The following is a 24,216-nucleotide window of genomic DNA, read 5'->3' as shown; positions in this document are numbered from 1 at the left end:
AGCAGCATCGTTAGCCGAACTTACAATTACACCGCGATTGCAATTGATTACAAATCACACAGTTAGCCATTGTAACTGACCCCTGGCCTGTTTACGATATGACCTCGGGGTAGAACTTATTAAATAAAATCTTAACAAAAAACAAATGGTTCAGCGTAACGGCTCATTCGAAAAACCCACGGCCCCTCATATTGTAGGTTTGGTGCCGACAGTCCCTTTATAAGTTGGCCCACGGTTGTTGCGAACGGCACGTCTTTAATCCAGCGCTTTCCAGCATTCCGGTTGATACATCACCTTGGCCGTACGAGCAGCTGGGTTAGCGCTCGCCCTCCGTTGGCAAGCTCCGAGCCAGGAAGGGAATTCCACGTTCCCGTGACGGCGGGGCTGGTAGTTGGGCATTCGATCCATGGGTCGCCCGCGGTTGACTTCCCGCAAAGTGGCACCCATCTCGTATTCTCCAGGCAGATGAACAATCACCGTTGACTTCTCACATCGTTGTACTCACTGTGTCAACCGCTAACGGGATGAGCAGTGATTTAGAACACGAAACCTTCTGGTTGTTTGCCGAGCCCTCTGACCACTGCGCCGTTTGGACAGATTAACAAAATTACGTCCGTGTTCGGCGTGTACGTCCGAGGCTCGTTTAGTGCACTGGCCTTGCCCGGCTTGTCTCGCGACAGAGGTTTGTCGCGTTGACATTAGTGCAGACCAAACACTGTTGACGGGTGGCCTTTGATGCTGGGCGCAAGCTGGGGGTGAGGGGGAATGTGGCCCTAACACGGTTTATTGAAGCCCGCTCTCCCACTCGCTCGGCCATCTGGTTGCAATTGTGATGAGTGTTAGTGGCTGACAAAACCTATCTTTGCTCGGGGCTTGATTTTCCTCCGAGGCACCAGTCCCAGATGATTTGTAACTTTCATACGGTTGGGGGGGGGGGGGGGGGTTATTTCACCGTTCGAGCCATGCCTTGCGATGTAAAAAGTGATAAACACATGCTCACGTTTTAAACGGATATCTATAAATACTTTATTCCAGCGTGCACATGTACCTGTCTGGACATGTGACATGTGCACACAAACACACACACAGAGATCCCCCCCCAGACGAGTGTTAGCAAACGCCTATTCCGGTGAACTAAAGCACACTGGCGGATGGGGGCCTCCCCCGCACTGTGTTGGTCACGGGGGGCTATTTGACCATATTTCACCACGCTGGTCAGTGCGGGATTTAAACGTAGAGAACTTTGATGCGGGAACATAGAAGTACGGCACAACAATGGATTTTTCTGCACTCCCCTCTTCTGTGCACCACATTGCACCACGAGCCCTATGGCAAGCCATCCAAGCACTCTTGCGGCTCAAACCTGCTTAGCTTCTGAGCATCTGATGAGATTGGATGGATTCTGGGTGATTTGTCCAGTGCAAGAATACTGTTATTTATTCATCCAAGAGAGCAATCTCTACAAGTATTTTTAGGTAGTTTCCTGCACTGCAATATTAATTTGTTCGTTTCTCAGTCCGCTTGTCCTGGTGAGGGTAGTGGCGGCAGTGCGTTGAGTGGAGCGGTCCAGACCTCCCCGGCGACAGACTCTAGCTCTTCCTGGGGAATTCCCAGGCCAGCTGAGCGACATCGACCCGCCAGCGTGTCCTGGGCCGGCCCCGGGGTCTTAATTAACATCGTTGCGCACCTCTTGAGAACCCCTTAAGGTCCACACGAACGGGTTCGCAAACCCGCTTCACGAACTGCCATCCCCTGGTCATCTTCGTCCCCGAACGCACGGAGCACCGTATGTCTCCCGTGTTGATGATGGGTCACGCTGCGCACCTTGCGCGCCTTTTATGAGTGCACCCCCATGTGGTTGCGCGTGTGGTTAACCTGTGTGCGTGCACGTGTCCGCATGTGTTTCTGTGTATATGTATTAGGGGGGAGCGGTTAGCACGCTGCGCTGCGAACCCGGCGACCCGAGTTCGATTCCCGCTCACGGCCAACACCGGTGACGATTATGTGACCTGGTGCTGGGCCTCCCCTAGGTCGACTCGGCCTCAAATAAGTACCTGGTGCGGTGTGTAAAGGTCGCCACTGGGGAGACAAAGGCGACCGGGCGTAGTACTGGCCACTCACTGCCTCGTGTGCCCTTCCGGCCTTCCTAGGTGCTACTCGCTAACAGCACTTGCCGCAACAGTCTGTTAAGGCTATATGGAGGATCTTTGTCTTTTTGCCTTTGTATGAAGTGTGTTTGCACTTTTGTCCTTATATATCCCCTCCTCCGGAGAGCGCGGTTGGCCACGTATGGAGCAAAATAATTTCAAAATACACACATACACCGCAAATACATCGCAAATACATCGCAAACGCATCGCAAACGCATCGCAAATACATCGCAAATACATCGCAAATACATCGCAAATACATCGCAAATACATCGCAAATGCATCGCAAATGCATCGCAAATGCATCGCAAACGCATCGCAAACGCATCGCAAACGCATCGCAAATGCATCGCAAATGCATCGCAAATGCATCGCATCCTCTTGATTGCTTATCTTCCCACATTGCTGCCCTCACGCATTCCCCAAATCTCATGGACGTTGCTACGAAAATCGTGCGGCGCGATGCGGCGTGAATCACGCCAAGGGAGATGCTGCGATGCTCCTTGTGATTCGGGGCGATAGAGCTCGGTGGGATTATCGTGAATCTGCGTCGGTGTTCTTCACTAATTTCCAGAGGGTCGGGGGGGGGGGGGTTGCCCACTTTCGTCGATAAGACATCGTCAGTGTGAGGGCCCCCACACATTTGAAACCATTGTTGGGTTTGACAGCAGCACGATGCTGATGATGGGGGGTGTTTACACGTTTGTGTATTGTGTAGGGGGTCGCATGTCAGGGGCCGCACTAAAGGCCACCAGGGGCTACCAGCGGGCCCACGGGCCTAGCCATGAAGAACACTGATCTATGTGATGCACCAACGCTTGCCTTCGAAGCAGTGGAATGTCGGCACGCGCCACCACGCCCGGCTACTTCCACCGTCGTGGTGTACAAGTTGCGTGTGCAACACCGGCGCGTGCCCGGCACACCTCTGTCACCCCGGCGCTGGCCGAGTCGACCTTAGGGGAGGGTCCAGACCGGCATCGGATACCAACTTGCTGCTGACGTCAAGCTTGGCTGGGAATCGAGTGCAGGGTTTTGAGTGCACGCTCCCTCTCCGCTCCCTCTCGGCGCAGCACGCCGGGAAGCGTGCCGCGTCCATTCATTACAATCCCTAAGACACGTGCGGAGCAAAACCGATCTGGCTCATTCAAAAGCGGCCGTATCGGGTGCTGCCAATGCTGGCCGCTGTAATTGAATGATTAATGGGTTTCCGCACAGTTTAAATTAACTCTGCGGGATTTATCTGATGTGGGCCCACCAAAACATCAGGCAAGGCTCAATTTTTATTTGTGCCACATGTGCGCACACTGTCGTGTGCACGTGTCTGTGCGTGTATATATATAGATACGTATATCTATACAAGTTCAGAACATGGATGAATGTGCATGGGTACATACATATTGGGTATGTGATGATGCATTGAATCATCGATGAAAACCAATTGTTATGGTCGCATTACACACACGTAACTGCACGCATCTAATTACGTGTTGTATTTGTCTCACATTACATGCATGTGAGAATCGAATAATAACATTGTTGTATGTAATTAGTTCGTGTAATCCCCGTATATGCCTAAACAGACTGTTGAGGCAAGTGCTGTTAGCGAGTAGCGCCGATGAAGGCCGGCATGGCACACGAAGGGGTGCGTGTGCAGCACCACGCCCGGCCGCCTTTGTCTCCCTCGTGGCGATGTTTACACACTGCTCCAGGTGCTCATCTGAGGCTGAGTCGACCTAGAGACTGCATGCACCACAATAGAAGCAGCAACTACAACAAAAGAAAAAACAATGGCCTCTAGGATGGAATCGCCAGCCTGTGTCGTGACAAATAAAACTATGTAACTGAAAACTACTATTTATATTTCACCAAGTAAGACCCACTGAGCTCCACAGCTCTTTTTCAGAAGCGACCTGGCCACAAATGATAGCTCAACGAAGTGGCTTATCACGTGGAAATCTACAGCAGCCAAATACTCTAAAACGCACGTTTCTAAATTCATCGATTCGCCAGGCGGCTGAATCGCCACTTGCCTCGGCGCAGTTTCACGCAGCTTTGCACGCGTGCTCAGGTTTCCGCGAGATCAACGCTTGCTGGACGTGCACGGGGGCTGGAGCTCTTGCGCATTGCTTCGCGCGCACCGAGCTCACAATACGGCCATCTGAATTGATTTCCCCAGCCACGGCTGACGCCAGGCGGAGAGTGACATCCGAGCGGGTCTTTGCTCGACGTCCCCACTCCCTTCCCCCTACCCACCCTGTGTGGGTTCAGCATGGTCAAGTACGGTCACTCGACCTCGTGCGTGACGGTAGCGTGGGGGGGCCTTCATCCAGCAGTGGATTTGCAAAGGGGCTGTAGAATAAAAATTATTCGGCAATTGGTGACAACGCAGACAATTTTTTTAAGTCAGTACCTCTGCTCCAATGAGCGATGGGGAAAAACATCAGCCCTCTTGGCAGGCTCGACCCTGTGTTGGAAATTCCACGTTCATATGACGGGGACCAGTCTTAAGTATACACAAAGATTCTTATTGGATAGAATTCTAGTAATCACGTACAACGATTCCTACGTAATACGATTGAGACAATTAGGATGTAACCCTTCATAACACTAAATGTTTTTTTTAATACGAGGCCCAAGAGTTTCTTTGTTTTTATTTGTTCTACTCCACAGCATGCAAGAGGGGCATTACCCGAAACGTCGCCCATTACGCTTTACAATCATGCGGCACGTGTCGCCGACGGGCACGTGGGGTTCCTGTTGGGTGTGCGCAACGCTGCCAGGGCAGCATCACGAAAATTGTCGTGCAGACCTGCGCTTGGTTAGACTCTTGTGGATCCGTGGGCGGATGACGTACGTACGTTTAACTTCTTTCGCACCGCACGCAGCCAACTTGTGCTCATCAGAGGGAGGTGCCGATCAACCGTCCTTGCCGGCAAAAGGGAGAAAAATAAACCGGGCGCTCCGTGTTCCTCCGCAGCCCGTAGGCACCGCCGCTTCCGTTACGAGCGATCGCGCGACGGTGCCGTGACCGGTCACCGCGAGAGACGGTGAAACCAGATGGACGCCTTCTTAGCCTTTGCCCCCCACGCTACGCGGAGTAAACAGTACATATGTTTTCGTAGACTCATTTACACGTGTGTTGCGTTACCCGTGTTTTTGTTTCATCTGTGCCGCCCCACCCCCCCACTCGCTGCCGACAATGGCCCCCCTTTCATTGCGTGACGTTCCCGGCAGTGGCCCGAACCTCATTCAACGAAGCATATCGTGAAGGAGGGAGCCATAACAACGTTAAACACAAGTTGATTCTCCCAAAACGCGACCTATTGTATGTATATGTATTGTTTTTCCGTTTAAGACCGTGTTATCAATTCACGTGTTACGTGTTATAATTTAACGTGACTGTAGTACGCACGGCGGTTCGCACTGACGTGTGTGCACCGAAGTACCCCGTTGCACATCACTGCGCGTGGGCTGGCCGGTTAACTAGCTCGTTTTTATTTTCCCAGGTAAGACCCTCGCTCAACAAAGTGGCTTATCACGTGGAAAGTTGTCGCAGCCAAATACTCTTAAATGCGTGATGTTGATTCTAAATGTGGGGGGGGAGAACCGGAGGGCCCAGAGAAAAATCCAAGTGTCCACGGGGAGAGAGAGACACGCAAACTCCAAATATACAGCAGGCGTCAGGGTCGGGATTGACCCCACGACCTCCTGTGTACCAGGCGAGGGAGTTTACATCTCGTTTCTGTGGCTCCTCCCGACACGGATGGAGCGACGGCCGTGCTCTGTTGCAGGTTCTGCGGCTCGCCACGTGTTTCTGCTTAGCGGCGCTCGGGAGAGAAATGGGTGAAGGTGGGGGATGGGGGGGGGGTTGCGGTGTGGGGGGGGGCGTCTAGAGGGCTTGGCCAGAGACCCTGCCGCTGGTATCAATTAGGGCTGATGAACGGCCTGCCACGTCCAGGGCTGTGGGACGTGTCTACCAGCAATGCTGCTGCTGCTGCTGCCACCGCCACCGCCGCTGTTATCTGGCGGCAGCGAGCGGGGAGGGACGGGAACCCCCCCCCACCCCCCCACAAATGAAGGGGAGAGACAGAGGGAGAGATGAGAGTTTACAAGTCTGCGTTTAAACCCTTATGAGCACTCAGAGTTCTCAGTGTTGAGTTGGCTCCGTGTGGCCTTGCCAGCCTTCTTCCTGTGCTCCAACAGGTATCCTCTCTCGGGAGGTGTTCCCTTGATACGCTCTCGCGAGGCTATACAGTACCTACCTACCTACCTTTGCAGCTCCCCACCTAGTGGAATACCTACCTATTCATCCACTGAAATATCTACATACTGAAGTACCTACCGACCTAAACTATTAAACACAACTACTGTACCTACTTATCTGCCCACCCAACGTAGCAGCTGACCCACCTACCCATTTACGAACCTACTGAAGTTCACTACCTTGGCCTCCTACTAAATTACCTACCTACCAATCCACTCATCCACTGGAGTGCCAACCTACCTACAAAAATACCCATCTCCCAAGAAACACAAATACCTATTTCTCAAAGCACTCACTTGCCTACCTACCTACTTGGGCACCTACGTAATTACGGCCCGCTCGCCACTTAACGCGGCGTTCACACTGTGATGTGTTTTCGCTCTGGCGCGGTTCCTCTCTTAGGGAACGGTTTTCGAACAACGCAGAGCGTCCCCCCCCCCCTTTTGATACAACGCCGTTTCTGAGCGTTCGACGACGACTGACTACTTTCTTGTGCTGCGCGGCTGAGCAGTGCGCGAGTTCTGGGCACACGCGTGGAAACGACACGGTACAAGCGGCGGCGTAGCCCGCATCTCACTTCCCTGTCCCAACTTTCACATTTTAGCCAAATCGTGTTTTCACTCAATGCGGCACTTTTCGGGAACGCATCCAATTGCGTTAAACGAGGAATTGGTTCCGAAAACTGGATCGTGACGTCACCACTGTGACGTACATTCCACACTTGTATACTCTGCACAGGCGGTGGTGTCGCAGGACATCGCTTGACATCGCCACCGTTGACGTGAAGACATTTACTTCTATTTATTTACGTTGAGCGACGTGCTTACCTATTTTTTATTATGCCTCCTCGAATGGTCTTTGGCATTGTTTGCCGATGTTCACTCGCTGAACCCGCCCCTGCTGAACATCCATGAAAAAGAGCTTCAGGGTGAGTAAAGATTTTGATTCTGATTTTACATTGGCGTATAATGGCAGTGATGCAGGAGTCTAATTTTATTTTTATTTTTTTCTCAGCTGCCAACATACGTAGCGTGCAGTGTGATTATCACGTTAGACGTATGCCATGCAAACTGTCTAGAAAATAGAACCGCAATTTATGCTTGCAGCTTTCACACGCTACAGTAATTTTACTGGAGCAGTTACACCTGCTGACGGAGGCTTGTGTTGCTTCCGAAACGTCGTGATTTAATTGAGTTATTTTCATTTATTATTTTACTTTTTATTATTATTTTTTTACCTACGTGACTTTACCGAAAAAACCTAAGAGTATGAATCCTTGCAGTCACGAAAGCTTCAAATCTAGAATTACAGCTATTGACTTTGAGTCTGCGTTCTTTAGTTGGAGTGGGGGGGGGGGGTTATCTATCGTTGCAGCCGTTGGAGCTCGGATGTTGGCTTTGTTAAAGCTGCTTGTTGGAGATCAAGCAAGCCCGATTGACTAAACTCAACCTTTTAATTTTACCAGGTATGGCCCACTGACCTATACAGCTCTTTCTCAGAAGCGACCTGGCTATCACAAATGATAGGTCAACGAAGTGGCTTATCACGTAGACATTGAGAGCAGCAGCCAATTACTCGAAACGCATGTTGATTCTAAATGTGGAGGAAAAAAACAGAGGACCCGGAGAAAAAAATCCACGTGATCACGGGAAGTAGTTTTAATTTGACCAGGTTAGGCCCACTGAGCTATTTTTCAAATGAAAGCTCAACCAAGTGGCTTATCACGTGGGAATGTACAGCAGCCAAATACTCGAAACGCATCTTTCTAAATGTGGAGGGGAAAACCCGGAGGGCCCTGAGAAAAATCCACGTGACCATTGGGAGAAAGACAGCGCAAATTGCAAATACACAGCAGCAGGCGTCAGGGTCGGGATCGAACCCACGACCTCCTGTATACCAGGCGAGGTAGTTAACATCTCCTAGCCACCGTGATGATGATGATGAGAGAGAGACACCGCAAATTGCAAATACACAGCAGGCGTCGGGGTCGGGATCGAACCCACGGCCAGGCGAAGGAGTTAACATCTGATGATTCACTGTGCTGTCGAAACCAGTCCAGAGTTTACTGGTATTGGGTCACTACAGTCAGTGGTGCTGAGAGTACGCACTCCCAGAAGGCTTTGCGGGACCATTGGGCTGTGTGTAAACAATACTTTTAAATAATATTTCCATTTGAATGTTTTTCCATTTGTCTGTGGAGGGACAGACCTGTGAAAGAGACGTATTAGTATGGCTCTCCATTGTGTGTTATATTCTCCACAATGACACTAATGATTATTGTGTGTTATGTAGGAGGTTGTGGGGAGGTGAGCCTTGGTGCTGGGGGTGGTGGTAGGAGTGGCCATCACAGTTAAACAGCAGTAAGTGTAACTGGCAGGGCAGTAAGGAGGGGGTGAATGTGTGTGTATGTATGTGTAGATGCGTGTTCGTGTATAAGCACACGTGCACACAAACAAAAGACAAAGATCCCCCGTGTAGCCTTAACAGACTTTTTTGGGGGTAAGTGCTGTTAGCGAGCACCTATGAAGGCCGGCACGGCACACCGGCCGCCTTTGTCTCCCCAGTGGTGATGTTTCCACACCACACCAGGTTACTCATTTGAGGCTGAGTCGACCTAGTAGAGGCCCAATACCGGTTCAGATGATCGTCACTGTTGTTGGCCGTGAGCGCGAATCGGATCGCCAGCTTCGTAAGCGCAGCGCGCTAACTACCGCGTCGCCGCTCTCCGTACAAACGCGCACGCGTGTGTACACACGCACCTATGCACGTACACACACACACCCTTGCACGCACACGCACGCACCCATGCACGCACACGCACGCACCCATGGACGCACACATACGCACCCATGCACGCACACACACGCACCCATGGACGCACACACACGCACCCATGCACGCACACACACGCACCCATGCACGCACACACACGCACCCATGCACGCACACGCACGCACCCATGCACGCACACGCACGCACCCATGCACGCACACGCGCGCCCATGCACGCACACACACGCACCCATGCACGCACCCATGCACGCACGCACACGCACGCATGCACGCACACACACGCACGCACGCACGCACACGCACGCACACGCACGCACACGCACGCACGCACACGCACCCATGCACGCACGCACACGCACCCATGCACGCACGCACGCACACGCACCCATGCACGCACACGCGCGCGCCCATACAGAGCCAGATGGCGGCTGCGGCTGGAAAAGCTCGCTGGAAATTTCAGACGTCTGTGGCCTTCACCGCGAACGACATGCGAGCATTATATCCCGAAAAATAAAATGGGCTGCCAAAACCGTTAACTTCGCTTCCGGGTTCAAATCGCCCCCCTCGCCCCCCCCCCCCGCCCCCCGCAGTTCTCGATTGCATCGTGGGGCTTGGCCCGTTGTTGTAATCTCACCGCTTAATTGTGTCGCCCCAGCGACGTCGAGGTATCCTTACCCTAAACAGGGCCCTCGCTGAGTTCGAAGACTGCTTTTCAATTTGTCTCCAAAGTGGGCGGGGGGGAACGGGGGGGAAGCCCAACGAGGTTCAATTATTTATTTGGTGCGAGATCTCTCGTGCCTGTAGTTTTATTTGCGGCTGTTACAGCGCTGGGTTTGTTTTGGCAATTGTATTTCAATTTTTGGTTGGAGTTACGTTTATAATTTGTGTTGTTACAGCCTGGCACACCTATTCGGTTTTCCTTTTGATATTTAAGACTGCCATTTTCAACCTTTTGTAGCACTTTTGATCTTGGCACCGCATGAGCCTATTTCTCGTGATTTAAACATTCTAATGTTTATGTCGTTTTTACAACAACATGCTCTACAGTACAGCATATTTTCCTGCACAGGCTCGAGAAAATGAATTCGACAGCAGTCCTATTGAATGGCAATGTGGATTTCCCACCATTTTTGGGAGGCCACTCACAGAGATGAGCATCACCACGTGGTCATTTGGGGCAGTGTTAACCTTTGGGATTTCGGTTGGACAGGATATGGCCGATGGTTAAGATTAGTAATGGATTTGCAGCTAAAGGAGGGATCACATCTGAAGGATGACTGCTCCCCCCCCACGCCCCTCACCCCTGAGATGAGGCAGTGAGATCAACTCTTGCGCAAGAGCGCGATGCATTGTTGCGTCGCGAGACCGTGAGTCGTGGCAGTGACTCGGGAGAGGCCCTTCAACCCAGCAGTGGATAGACCTTGGCTGTTGACGGTTATGACGAACACCAGCGCGCGTTAATCACCGTCGGTTCGTTCCTGACGCTGAGCGGGAATCTCGCCGGTGCCGTTGCAGTGGTGCACGAGATGAAAGCTGTGCTCTGTCTCTCTTAGTGCACTCCCCCTCGGAGAGGCCTGCGCCTGGACTCTAACAAACAAACAAAGGCTTGCCATGTGGCGGACTAGGCTGCGGCGGCCGCTCTCTGCTGCCCGTAAGATTGATGAGAGGTTAATCCACGCGGCTCTGTCCAGCGAGCGCCCAGGCTTCTCGCCCTGGCGCGTGTGGGGCTCTGGAAAGTCTTAGGAGGGTTGACGGACGTTTGTTTATTGGTGCGCTCGCTCTCTCTCACCCGTGGCCTTGCCGCTGGCCTCCCCTCACTTTTCCTTCATGCGTCTCGCTCTCGCTTGCACGTTCTCCTCCTCCCACACCGCCGCTGCGCGAGACGCGGGTTCTGTCTGGCGGCCGCTCGCGACCTCGCTCGCTCGCTCACTCGCCGGTTAGCACGGTTGGCTACTAATGGCGCTAAAGAAGTTCAACATACATAGCACGGCCACGGCAGAGACGGAGCGATGAAATCCGCTCGTGTGCAGTTGCCTAGATAGATCCGATGCATTGCGAGACCGTGAGAGATGGTGATGGCTTGGGGAAGCCTTCATCCAGCAGTGGATGGATCATGGCTGCTGCTGCTGTTGATTACGACGATGATGATGATGAAATGGAATAACCAATTTATCTTTTGGTTGATAGGAAGCCTATGGGATGCTCTGTATGTATGTATTTTGGATTTCTTTCGCACCATACGTAGTCTTCCCCAAACACCGTCACGTCATGTCCACTCTACTTCCCCCCGTGTAAAACTATAAATTATTTTTATTTTACCAGGTAAGGCTCTCACTGAGCTCCACAGCTCTTTTTCAGAAGCATCCTGGCCACAATGATAGCTCAACGAAGTGGCTTATCAATGTGGAAATGTATTGCAGCCAAATCCTCTGAACGCACGTTGATTCCGAACGTGGAGGGAAAATCCGGAGGACCCGGAGAAAAATTCCACGCAACCACCGGGAAAGAGACACGCAAACCCCAAAATGTACAGGCATCAGGGTCGGGATCGAACCTACGGCTCCCTGTATGACAGGCGAGGCAGATAACATTTCGCCGCCGTGTCCCCGTTCCACGCATTGCAGACTCTCCCTCTCTGCCATCTACGTGCAGTCCTCTCCCAATCTTCCACCCATTGTTGAATCTCAGTGGATTGTAAAGACCCCGCGACTTCATTCACAAGAAGAGGACATTAGATCTACTCTTGCATGTCAACCCGAATCCCAAATGTTAACGTTATTGACTGTGCCCAGTTAGACCTACATCTTTCGTCATCATCATCATCATAAGGTTTTGGGTTTCATCCGAATCTCGGAAGTAATTTTCTCCTCTCTTTGCTTTTTGTGTCGGCCTCCTCGTAACTCTACGACGTGAACCGTTGTTTCTTGTCGTCCGTCCAAGAAATGAATTGTCGGTCTCGTGTGGAAAGAAACATCAACAGCGGAGGAATTTCCTGAAAATGAATTTTGACGTTCAACGAGGATTTTCTGGTTAAAGGCCATTACCAATGATGTGGTAACCGTCGTTGCTGCAATTGGAAGATATGTTTGTAACTACAGCTGCTGTCGTGTGCGTAGAGGCAATCGATTGAAGTTGATGGCACATAATGCTCTGACCTCAGTAACTTTTGCCGTACTTGCGGTGCAGTATGTTCTCATGGTGTCTGCCATGTGCATCACTCTCTGTCTTGCTCTGTCTCTCCCTGTTCTCCCGTGTCTCTTTCTCACTCTCATTTTGTCTCTTCTCTTCTCCCCTTAATTGTCATTCATACCCCCATTGCCTTTTTGTCTGTCTCACCATATCCCTCCTCTGCCCATCGATCTCCCTGTCTGTGTACTTGTTTGTCTGCCTGCTTGCTTTCACGTTTGTCTGCCTGCCCGCCTCGTCTCTGTCATGTCTACCTGCCATCTTCACGTTGGTGATTTTCTCTCTCTCCGTCTCCCCCCATCCACCACTCATCCTCCCTCACTCACGTTTTCACCCTCTGATCCTCATGCGATTGCTTCCCCACCCCCGTCTCGCCCTTTCCCTCCGTCCCACACCCCTCCTCCCCCTCCCACGCCCCCCTCCTCTCTTTCCCCCGCACCTCCGCCGCCCCCCCCCCCCGCTCAGTGACGTTGGCGCGAAGGCCCTGTGGGAGGCCATGCTCTACAGCAAGCAGAAGGAGGCCGTCATGGAGGTGCGACGGCAGGTCGTGGAGCGGGCCGGCCAGGCCGGCCTCGTGCTCAAAATGGCCATGGGTAAGACCTGGGCCTTCGTGCGCACCCGGGTGCGCTCGTACGCGCCCCTGGATGATGCACGATGCCACGGTGGCGAGATGTCGGTTACCTCGCCTGGTGTACAGGAGGTCATGGGTTCGATCCCGACCCTGACGCCTGCTGTGTATTTGCAATTTGCGGTGTCTCTCTCTCATCATCATCATCACGGTGGCTAGGAGATGTTAACTACCTCGCCTGGTATACAGGAGGTCGTGGGTTCGATCCCGACCCTGACGCCTGCTGCTGTGTATTTGCAATTTGCGGTGTCTTTCTCCCTGTGGTCACGTGGATTTTTCTCTGGGCCCTCCGGGTTTTCCCCTCCACATTCAGAAACGTGCGTTTCGAGTATTTGGCTGCTGTACATTCCCACGTGACAAGCCACTTGGTTGAGCTTTCATTTGAAAAAGAGCTCAGTGGGCCTTACCTGGTCAAATAACAAATACTTGAGTTGATAGTTTAGTTTATTGGCCTTTGTCCAGACGTCGAAGTGATTTTTGAAGCCAGTGATTTCCGGTACTCGCCATTAGTGGAAACTCCGCATTTTCATGGCAAGCATCTCCATAGGGCCACCGCCGTCGCTTCCTCCGCCAGAGCCACCACCGAGCGGCAAACCGGAGTGCCCAGAGAAACCCCGCGCACACGAGGGACCAGCGCTGACATTCCCTTCGACGATTCACGAATCCCGTACCCTCCCGCCGTCTCCCCAACCCCCTCGTGGTCCACGCCTGCGCACAGCACCGGGTGTTCCAAGGCGGCCTCCCGTCTTAGGACTAGCCAGGCCTTAAACCTGCTTAGTTTCCGCGATCCGACGAAATCTGGTGCATTAGGGGGGCGACGCGGCGCTAGCAGCCTTTGCCCCCCCCCTGCCCCCCCAACATTGTTGAGCCGAGATCTTTGATTCGCCACTCCACCCCGAGCCCGGCGAGCGAGCGAACAACAACAAACACGTGCGCGTGGCACTCGAGCGTGTGTCACCACGGTGCTGAAGGGTCTTAATTGTCCTTGTAGCGTCTCGGGGGATGGAGGGTTTACGCCGCAGCTTTAACACTCGAGTGCCAAACGCCTTCACGGGCAGCCCCATCCCCCACCCGGAGCCCAGCAGATGGTGCTCGCCGAAGTTGCCTGTTGCGGTGCCCTAGCGCCCTCTGCTGCCCACGCGGCGCCCCTCGCCCCCTCGAGAGGGACTCGCAAGTGCCCGCGGCCGCTCGCGTTGAACCTGCGAGCGCCTGTGCTCCTTGGGGGGAGTGGTGATGCAGTGGTCAGCGCGCTGCGCACTGCGGAGCCCCCGGCCATTATTGGCGACCGAACTAATCGTGGGCCTCCCCTACATCGACTCGGCCGTCAATGAGTACCCGACCTTAATAGGTGCTTGCACCTGAAGTATGTGCGTGCGTGCGTGTGTTCATGAGCGCGTGTGTGCATGGATACGTAATTACATGTGTGTATGCACGCATGTGGATGTGCATGTGTATGTACGTGTGTGTCTATGTGTGTGCGTATGTACATGCACGTGTGTGTGTGCACGCATTTGTATGTATATGTGGATGTGCATGTGTATGTACGTGTGTGTGTGTGCGCACGGATGTGTTTGTGTATGTGGGGAGCGGCAGTGTCGCGGTCAGCGCGCTGCGCTACAAACCTCGCAACCAGAGTTCGATTCCGGCTCACGGCCAACACCAATGATGATTATATGAACAGGTCATTGGGCCTCCCCTAGGTCGACTCAGCCTCAAATGAGTACCTGGTGCGGTGTGTAAACATCCCCACTGTGGGGACAAAGGTGCTCGCTAACAGCACTTGCCCCAACAGTCTGTTAAGGCTACACGGGGTGATCTTTGTGTTTTTTACGTACGTGCGTGCGTGCGTATGTGCGCCCTTGTGTCCACCTGCAGGCAAGGTGACGGGCGAGCAGCTGGAGTCGTACGTGCGCGCGTTCCCCCGCAGGGACGTGGAGGGCCACGCCGCGCTGCTGCAGCTCGTGCTCGCCACGGCGCAGACCCTGGAGCACCCGGCGGGCGCTCGCAGGGATGCGCTGCTCGCCTCCGAGAAGCTGCTGCTGCAGGCGAGTGACCCTTTCGCGTCGCTCGATCGCCCCCCACGTTCGCCCGTCACAAGCCGCCCGTGCGGTCGAAACCCTTCGCTCTACGCACAATAGCAATGACGGTGATATCGTTAAGTGACACTTGGTTAGATTTTGATTTAAAGCTTTCGTGACTGCATGGATTCATAGGCTTGGTTCTTTCGGTAAAGTCACGTAGAAGGGAAACAATAAAATAATAAAAATAATAAACATTACAATTCTCACGACGTTTCGATTGTAACACAAGCTGTGGTTTTCACACCTGACGATGAGTGCTTGTGTTACAATCGAAACGTCGTGAGAATTTTATTGTTTTCTATTTTTATTATTTTATTGTTTTCCTTCTACGTGACTTTACCGAAAGAACCAAGAATATGACACTTAGTTGTTTTCATGCAAACTGCATCTTAAGACGCTGCGCAATCCACAAACGCGGAGTTGCGTTCGGATGTTTTCAGCGAATCAATCGGTGTTCGTACGCACGGCAGGAAGTTGCAGACACCCCACGTGTGCGAGGGGGCAACACCGTATCCCTGTACAGACGGGGACGGATGATACTTATTGCACACTTTGAATGTACCATGTTCTGCTGGTGAACCGGGGTATGGCGTACTTCTCGACGCCCACGGAAAGGGAGTTTCACACAACAGCTGTGCGACGATTTGCACACCCTCACCGAGTCCACAGCGCTGGACCACAGGCAGGCCACGTGCGGCAAGCAATCGATCTGTGGTATTTGTGCGAGCGTCACGCTGCCACGGGCGTGCGCGCGTGAGGGGGGTGGGGTGGCTGGGTTAACGAAGACGCGTGGCGTCACGCGGTATTTGAACCCTTGCCCTGAGCTGTGGCAGCTCACTGCCCTGATGATGCAGTTATTATGAATCCTTGAGTCACTCTTCTAGTGGTAACGTGAAGCAGTGAATTCTTTGATCGAGTTACTCATCGCGTTTGGCCTCAAGCCAAACAACAACAACACTGTACGTGTTTTTCCCAGATTACATTTTGTGTTGGCAGTGCGGTTCATATATTTTGCGGTCAGTTCCGCAGAAATGGAATTACAGCAAGGGACACAAAGCCCGATTTAATAAGACGATCAGAGGGTAAAAAACCACGCAACCGTTACACGGCCGGTTGGTGCCATACCCACGGAGGATGGCGGTGGAACGTTTCGCCCCATGCTCGCGATTTGACAAAATCGTCGCCGAAACGTTGGGCTGAAAATTCGGTTAAAGAGATCGATGACTTGTGAGCGCTCGGGATTCATCCCGGCCGCGCTCGCCCCTGACGCTTGGCTTTCTCGTAGCTCAAGCGACGTGAGGGTCGCTCTTCAACCCTCGCGTCGTTTTATCTTGTTACCCTCGACGCCCTTTCCTGTTTTATTCCTCTTCGTTTTGTTGTTCAAGTTTTTCAAGACGTAACTTTCGCCCCCTCTCTCTCCAGAAGGCTCACAGAGGTTTTCCCCGTCCCGTCTGCGAGCGCGCCTCTGCGTGCATTTGGCCGCGCGATTTCCGCTGCTGCTCCCCCGTGCGCATTCAGCACAATTTTAACTCTCCTCCTTTTTATTTATTTCATTCTTTTGTTGCCGTTCTTACAGTAGACATTTCATTCCATCTTATTTTTTCCACCTTTCGCCGACCAGTTTTGTCGCCACCCATCGCTCGCTCGCTCGCTCGCTCACCTACGCTCTCGCTTGTTCACCCACTCAATTGCTCATTCACTCAATCGCTCGCTCGCTCACTCACCCACACATTTGCTCGCTCACTCTTGGCACTCGCTTGCTCATTGTTCGCTCGCTCACTTACACTTGCCGTCTCGTTCACGAGCACCCGGTCGCTCACCGTCCCCGTGTCTGTCTAAGGGTCTCGAGTGTTGTCCTGCGTCTTTCACACTGCCATGTGTACACTGTGTCCACTTCATGGCTCTTGTCCTTGTGGGGTCAAGGATTAATATCCGCGTCCGGGCTTAACAGTTTTGTCGTCCTTCCCCCCGCACCTCTGATTTGCACGAATGGCTGCGTACGGCGCAAAAGAAGTTCTACATGCGTACAAATGAGCCCTGAATTCCATAGCGGTCGATAAAGAACAAGCACCGCTTCATGGGAAGTTATCAGTGGTTGCCCCCTCCCGGCCATGGGAATGTGGAGTTTCCACTGCTGGCTCGTGGCCACCCATGGAGACGAAGGCAATCACACGCCAGCTTCATCACGCAGACACTTTGACTGATGGTTGTCTTTATCGGTTCTCTTATCTCTGCGTCCTCCTTCCTGGCTCGCAGTCTCCCCGTGTACCAATCTGTTGATCCACACCCCCCCCCCCCCCCCTGTCTCTGTGACTCCACGTCTTCCTGTCCCTATGTCTTTCAGCCTCGCTGTTGCGGTCTCAGCTTCTCCCTCGCCCGCTCTGTTTATCTTGTCTCGCTCCCCTCTCTCTCTCTGTTCAAACCCAGCCAGCCTCCTTCATTCTTGAGGCCCCCCTCACCTCCTCCTCCTCCTTCACTGGGAGCCGTTAGCTCCCAGTGCGCGCCACCTACAGTCAATACCGCCTCGCCCCCCCCCTCCCCAACTTTACCAGCGGCACCACCACCAATCCCTCCTCTGCTCTCGGTTTTCCCACAATAACCCTCCAGCTCACCTCCCCAAAACCCCAAGACCCTCCCCTTCCCCCCTACACCTCCCCCCTACACCCTCCATCCACCACCAACCACCACCCCCCACCACCCCCCACCACCCCCCCAAATAAAACAACACATGGCCCCCCCTCCCCTTCTCCCATCAAAACCAACTTGGCAGACCCGCGCGCGCCCTTCCTCGCCCCCCCCTCCCCCCGAGCGAGCTCCGCCCACTCGGGGTCCCTCCTCATTTGCATAAATGTTCTTGTCTCCACCCGCACCCTCGCTCCTCCCCTCGCACCCGCAGAGGCCCCTCCTACACACCCCGCTATGCCCCGCCCACACCCCCGCTATGCCCCGCCCACACCCGCACTGTGCCCCGCCCACACCCCCGCTATGCCCCGCCCACACCCCCGTTATGCCCCGCCCACACCCCCCGCGATGCCCCGCCTATACCCCCCCGCTATGCCCCGCCCACACCCCCCGCTATGCCCCGCCCACACCATCGCTATGCCCCGCCCACACCCTCGCGATGCCCCGCCCACACCCTCGCGATGCCCCGCCCACACCCCCCGCTATGCCCCGCCCACACCCTCGCTATGCCCCGCCCACACTCCCGCTATGCCCCGCCCACACCCCCGCTATGCCCCGCCCACTCATCCGTCTCCGTCCCTTGTTTTATGCCAGCCGGCCCTGTGCGTGTGTGTCCGTGTCTGTCTGTGTGGTTTTCAATCAGGGGAGCGGTAGTGTTGTGGTTAGCGCACTGCGCAACGCACCCGGCGACCAGAGTTCGATTCCCGCTCACGGCCAACACCGGTGACGATTATATGAACCGGTCCTGGGCCTCCCCTAGGTCGACTCAGCCTCAAATGAGTACCTGGTGCGGTGTGTCAACATCGCCACTCGGGAGACAAAGGCGGCCGGGCGTGGTGCTGGCCACCCACCCCCTTTCCCTGTGCCGCCCTTCATAGGTGCTAGCTAACAGCACTTGCCCCGACAGTCTGTTCAGGCGACACGGGTGGGGATCTTTGTCCTTTAACACCACCCGCCATGTGTGTACGCATTTTGCGTGTGTGCGTCGGAGCTGAGAAGAGAGGAGGTCTCTTACTGAGAAGAGTTGGTCGCAGCTGGGCGTGCTTTGGGCATAGGAAATGCCTGGGCTGCCTTGATTGGCAGCTGGCCCCATTGCTGTGCGGGGCCGCTTGCTGATGCTGCTGCTGCTGGTGGTAGTGTTGGTGGTGGAGGTTGGGAAAGGGATGGGGAAGGGGGGGAGAGGCTTTTGGGAATTGGCCATCCGGGCCAGGCACAAGATGGTATACGTCTCAAGCCGGCGGTGAACGCATAACGCCGAGGTGCTGACGTGCGGAACCCCGCAACAGCGCTAACTGAGGCGCGTGTCCAAGTTGCCACTTCTAAAATGTTTTACCTTGGGACCGGTTAACGTGATCTCTATTCCCTCTCCCCCCCCCCCAAATCCCTCCGGCATCCCAGGAGGAGAGGGCTCTTAATTCGCCGTGGAGAATCTGCACACTTATCACGGCCCCGCTCGTGTACACATGTACGTCTTCTTTACGTCTGATGACAAGGCCAGGCGTGCGGGCTGGTGTGCGGGCTGGTGTGCGGGCGGGCGGGCGGGCGGGCGGGCGGGCGGGTGGCCGAGCGGCCGGGTGGTTGGGGCCCCAATGTCCTCTGTGTTTCAGAAGCGCTGCCGAGTCAGCAACGAGGTTGTTTTGAATTATGATGCACCCCCTCGAGAACAGGATTATACATATATATCGAATTAGAACTCCGTTCTTTGCCTCCACATATAAATAAAGTAAAAGAATGTTTTAACCGGCGCGTGAGCTTGGTTGCAGAGCCACGCCATTATTTGTTTCTCAGTGTTGGGGTCACGGGTCGGAGGTTAAATTAGCCCTCAAGTCTAACTCTGCTGATGACATCCAGAAGATGGAAACCGGTCCTGTGTTTGCTCGCTTAAACACATGCTTCTGTATGATATTCGTCTGCAAAATCTACAGGCTGATGGACTAAAAATATCTATTTGAGATGTGACCGGATTTCTTAAATGTAGGGGAGTTTATTGTCTTAGGCGGGTCATTAGCCACTAAAAGAACAAAAAAACCCACACAATTTGAAAACAAGTCAAAGTGCCTCCTTCCTCAAATGAGGTGGTCGCTCATTCGCTGCCCTTAGCCTGTGATGGAAATTCCACATTCCTATGGTGGGGCCGAATCTCCTCCACGAGGTGACCTTTGTTGCCCGTTATTGTTTACGAAACACGAGAAGTAGTTCTACGATGTCATCTTCCACGCTGGTGGCTCAATTGGAATGTAATCGGAGAATTGTTTTTTTTATATTAAAAGAATGTGTACAACGTTCATAAACAAATCCTTGCTGCCATAACCGCGACGCTTAGATCGCAGTCGTAATTTGAGACACCGTGGGTCGGGCTTCATAAACCTACGGGCAAACTCAAGGCGATAGCCATCGCCGTGAGTCTTTTGTAGCTCACGTTGCTTTTGCCACGTAAATATTTTTGTTGGTGTGTGTAAACAGAAAACTGGCTTGCGCAGATGGGAAACGTTGCCTTTGCTTATGCTAGCCCCCCCCCCCCCCCCCCCCACGGAATGTTTCATGTATCCTCTCTTAATTTATCTTGTGTCGTAAGGACTTAAAGTATGGCACTTTATTTATGCTCTTCCCTCCCGTTGGTGCGGGACTGATTGTGAATTTTCATGGTGGTGGTGGTGGCGGCGGCGATGATCCTGCTGCTGCTGATGATGATGACGCAGCTGATGTCACTTATATCAGTCCCATAGGTTGGTTAAACCTGGTTCTGTACGCTTTTCAGTGTAATCTCCAAAGTATGTTTGTGTACGCTAAATTAACTCACGGCGAGTGCTGGATATTTACAATATGTGTACGAGAAAGTATTAAGTGCACGTTTATCGTTTGTATATACGCCATGGTCTTCATATATACGTTGTGCGCATACAAAGGAAGTTAGCATTTTCATCCAGGATAAACTGCCGTTTGTGAGCACCTACTAAGGCAGGCATGGCACACGAGGGTCAGAACTCCGCCAGACCACTTTTGTCTCCCTACTTCCGATCGCACTGCCAAATGCAAAACACAATCTGGTCCTGTAGACATTTTATGCTGAGTTGAACTAAAGCAGGCCCATACTACGTGCAGATGTCGGTTACATTTGGAGGGGCATGACCGGGTTTCCACCACCACATCCGGCAGTGCTGATGTTTAACACACCGCACCAAAGTTCTCATTTAAGGTTGAGGCAACCTAGGGGAGGTCCGACCCGCTCCATCATTGCTTGCCACTCTACACGCACACAGTGCGCATACATCTACACACGTGTATGTATGTATGCATGCGTGCCAATGCAAGTCGTATGTACATGTCCTTATTACGTAGGATGCATAGCCTGAGCTGAATTAATTAATTTTGGGAAAAACTTTTGGAGTGCAGCACTCGCTACATGATGACGAGGCACTCTTTAAATCACTCTTTGAACAAAACACCAGCCAAACATGGGAACGCAGTACCCTCCTGAAAATGAGTCTTGCAGCTTTTACCGGGTAAATGAAATCAAGGTGTTTCCCTGTTCAAACAAAACATTTTGCAGAACGTGTTTCAAATGGCAGCCCTAAATCGTTGGTGGAAACGCCACATTCCCCTGGTCTCTCCAATGTCCCATTGCCCAATGGGAATCCTTGAATCTCTCTTCAACGACGACAAAAAAAATGGCCAAACGTCTCAATCCAGGCCGCCGCTGAAAAGTCTCGAGACTCGGCGATGCTTTCCTGGAAAAATAAATCCCCCAAATATTCTCTCGTTCATTCGTATTACAACGCTTTCCCAGAAAGGGCATTACTCTATCTTTTTTTGTTTCACCCCTAAAGCTTTGGACGCAAACTCCGGCGAAGCATTCCTCAACGGCGATTTCCTGCAGAATACGGAAATTTCCACACGCGCGCATCTCCGACGACGCTCGCCTCCCTCACACCCCCCACTACCCCTCTTCCTTAAAAAGGACAGGCGGGCCGGGGGCGCTGTATTTGTGTGTGTGTGCGCGCGGCGCCCCTTGTTTGCCGGGCGAATCATTTGACCTTTCTGGAGGAGGCAATCGCCCGCACAACAGCCAACAGCCCCACGCCAACCAAGAATTTACACTGTCTAAATATTTGGTCTCCGCCACCACCAGCACCAACACCACGGGTTGCCCAAGTTCAATTAGCACAATAAAGACAGGGTCCTGTGTGTGAGCGTACGAGCGCACGTGTGGGTACGTGCGTGTGTTCTGCCCCTGGTGGGAACCGCGAGTGGGTGGCACAATAGGACCTTAGGTTGTGAGGGCACCTGGACCTCCGTGCGTGCGCGTGTGTACGCGCGCGTGCGCGTGTGTACGTGTGCGTGTGTGCGTGCGTGAGGAGCGGTAGTGCAACGGTTAGTGCGCTGCGCTACGAACCTGGCGGCCTGAATTTGATTCCCACTCAAAGCCACCAACACCAGTGACGGTAATCTGAACTGGTCCTGGGCCTCCCCTAGGTCGACTCAGCCTCAAATGAGTATCTGGTGCGGTGCGTTTAAACAGTGGTGCTGGCCACCCACTGTCGCGTGCCGTGCCGGCCTTCATAGGTGCTCGCAAACAGCACTTTCCCCAACGGTCTGTTACAGGCTATGCGGTGGATCTGCGTCTTTGTTGTGCACGTACGTGCACGAGCGCACGTGTGAGACTGTGTTTGTGTTCAGCCCGTGGCGCACATGGTTGCACATGCACGCGTGCCGTTAGTGCATCTGGTTTTGCGTGCGTATGCGCTTGCTTCGCCTGTGTGTGCGCGCGTATGTGTCGGTGTATGCGTACGTGTCGGTGTGTGCGCGTGTCGGTGCGCTGTTACCTCAAGCCCCCCAGGGATATGGTGGAGGGGGGGTTCTGCTTGCTCTCCCGGCTCTGCTCTGACTCACATCTGATTCACATCATTCACCTCGCTCGTTACGACAAGGACTCGGCGCTCGTTAAATGACTAATCAAGTGCCCTAATTGAGAACTGACTGATCTGCTCGCGAAACATTATCGCGTTTTACAAATGCACGTACGTACTAACCGAATACAGCTTGTGGCACCTCGTTAGTGGTCATCCAGCGGAGAGCCTGGCCCCTGCCATAGGCATGTGGAATTTGCACCAACGTCTTACGGCCTCGTCTGCGGAGGTGAGCACCGTCCCAATGCTGGCGTGAGCAGGGAGTCGCCGGGTCCGATAAGGCAACCGTCACAGCCTTTCTCAATCCACTGCTGGATGAAGGACTCCTCAATGCCTGACCGCATTGGTCAATGTGGGTTAGTGGTGGTGGGGGAGGGGCGGCGAGGTGCGGGGGTGGTGGGATGGAGGTTCCAGACCTGACCACTGATGTTAGCCGGGTTTGTAGTGTCGTGCGCTAACCATTGTGCCACTGCTCCCCCCCATGAGTGTGTTTGTTTATTCACCATTGAAATAACATTTACTGCGTATATGCCAATACGTCGCCTTCCAGATTAATGTTTCGCAATAGCGTCTGTGCTCATTCAACGGTGCGGCCCTGTAAGTGCATTGATGCCATCCAACCAGGCGGCAGAGGGGACAGCGATTGGCCCGGTCGGGAATCGACTCAACCTATCATCCGTTCTGGGTGGATAAAACAACAAGCACCACTTTGCGGAGATGCAACAGTGCTTGTCCTGTGGAAAGACAGTTTTTTTTTTGTTCCATAGGAATGTGGGATTTCCACCACGAGCGCAGGGTTGCCCAGAGGGAGACGCACGCCACCAAACATTAGTTTGAGCTTGGTGATAATATGACTGTGATCTAATTCACAAGAACAATTGTGACTACGTAAATGCTTACGATGTTGCGTTAGGTCTCCGAGTGACTGATGTCAATTCCGATGATGTTCCGGCAGGGCTAGACACCTGAAAAAATGTCACATATACAGTCGAGCCTATCGCTTGCAACGTAGAAGACAAACTGCACAGTATGCGTTTAATTCAGGTGCCTGGAAAATACACGTTGATTGGTTTTGAGCAAAGGGCGGGCTCAGCTGAAAGTTGTACGTTGCTTTAAGTTTGATTTCAAACACCTATAAATACACTATTCGCCTTCTGTGTCACACTTCGTGTGTCCTTTATTTAGCTCGGAGATTATAAAAAAACATTGAGAGACAAGAAACAGGTTTGCCTCTTTTGCAAGGGAGACACAAAAAACGATTTAACAGATGGTGCACTATACATGAATATAGTGCAATGTGAAGAAGTCTAGGTGGGAAAAAAGGGTAAATTGCACTTAGAATTACCATACTATGAGCAAAAAAAGTTTTGCTGGCTTGCTGTGCTCGGCAGTGACGTCACCCGCATCCATCCACGCTGCACCCCAGCCGTGTGTATCCCACGCAAACGCGCGGGCAGTGCTAGCACGCTACTACAATTATACATGCAATTAAATATAACCGTCGGGAAGAGGGGAGTAGGTTCGGG

The 24,216-nt window shown here is 53.0% G+C and overlaps 1 protein-coding gene across 1 annotated transcript in view; it reads left to right on the top strand.

Annotated features, from left to right (window-relative positions):
* Nucleotides 1–24,216, top strand: part of SCFD2 (sec1 family domain containing 2) — a 131,215-nt gene that overhangs the window by 6,434 nt on the left and 100,565 nt on the right. Inside the window, 2 exon segments of the mRNA XM_061552229.1 lie at nt 12,858–12,985; nt 14,896–15,065. Coding sequence (XP_061408213.1) covers nt 12,858–12,985; nt 14,896–15,065 — 298 coding nt within the window.

Source organism: Lethenteron reissneri, chromosome 16, assembly GCF_015708825.2.
Source record: "Lethenteron reissneri isolate LAM-NWPU_2019-01 chromosome 16, ASM1570882v1, whole genome shotgun sequence".
Taxonomy (NCBI): Eukaryota; Metazoa; Chordata; class Hyperoartia; order Petromyzontiformes; family Petromyzontidae; genus Lethenteron; species Lethenteron reissneri.
The sequence above is the reverse complement of the archived record's forward strand: the minus strand, read 5'-3'. Positions and strand labels throughout refer to the sequence as shown.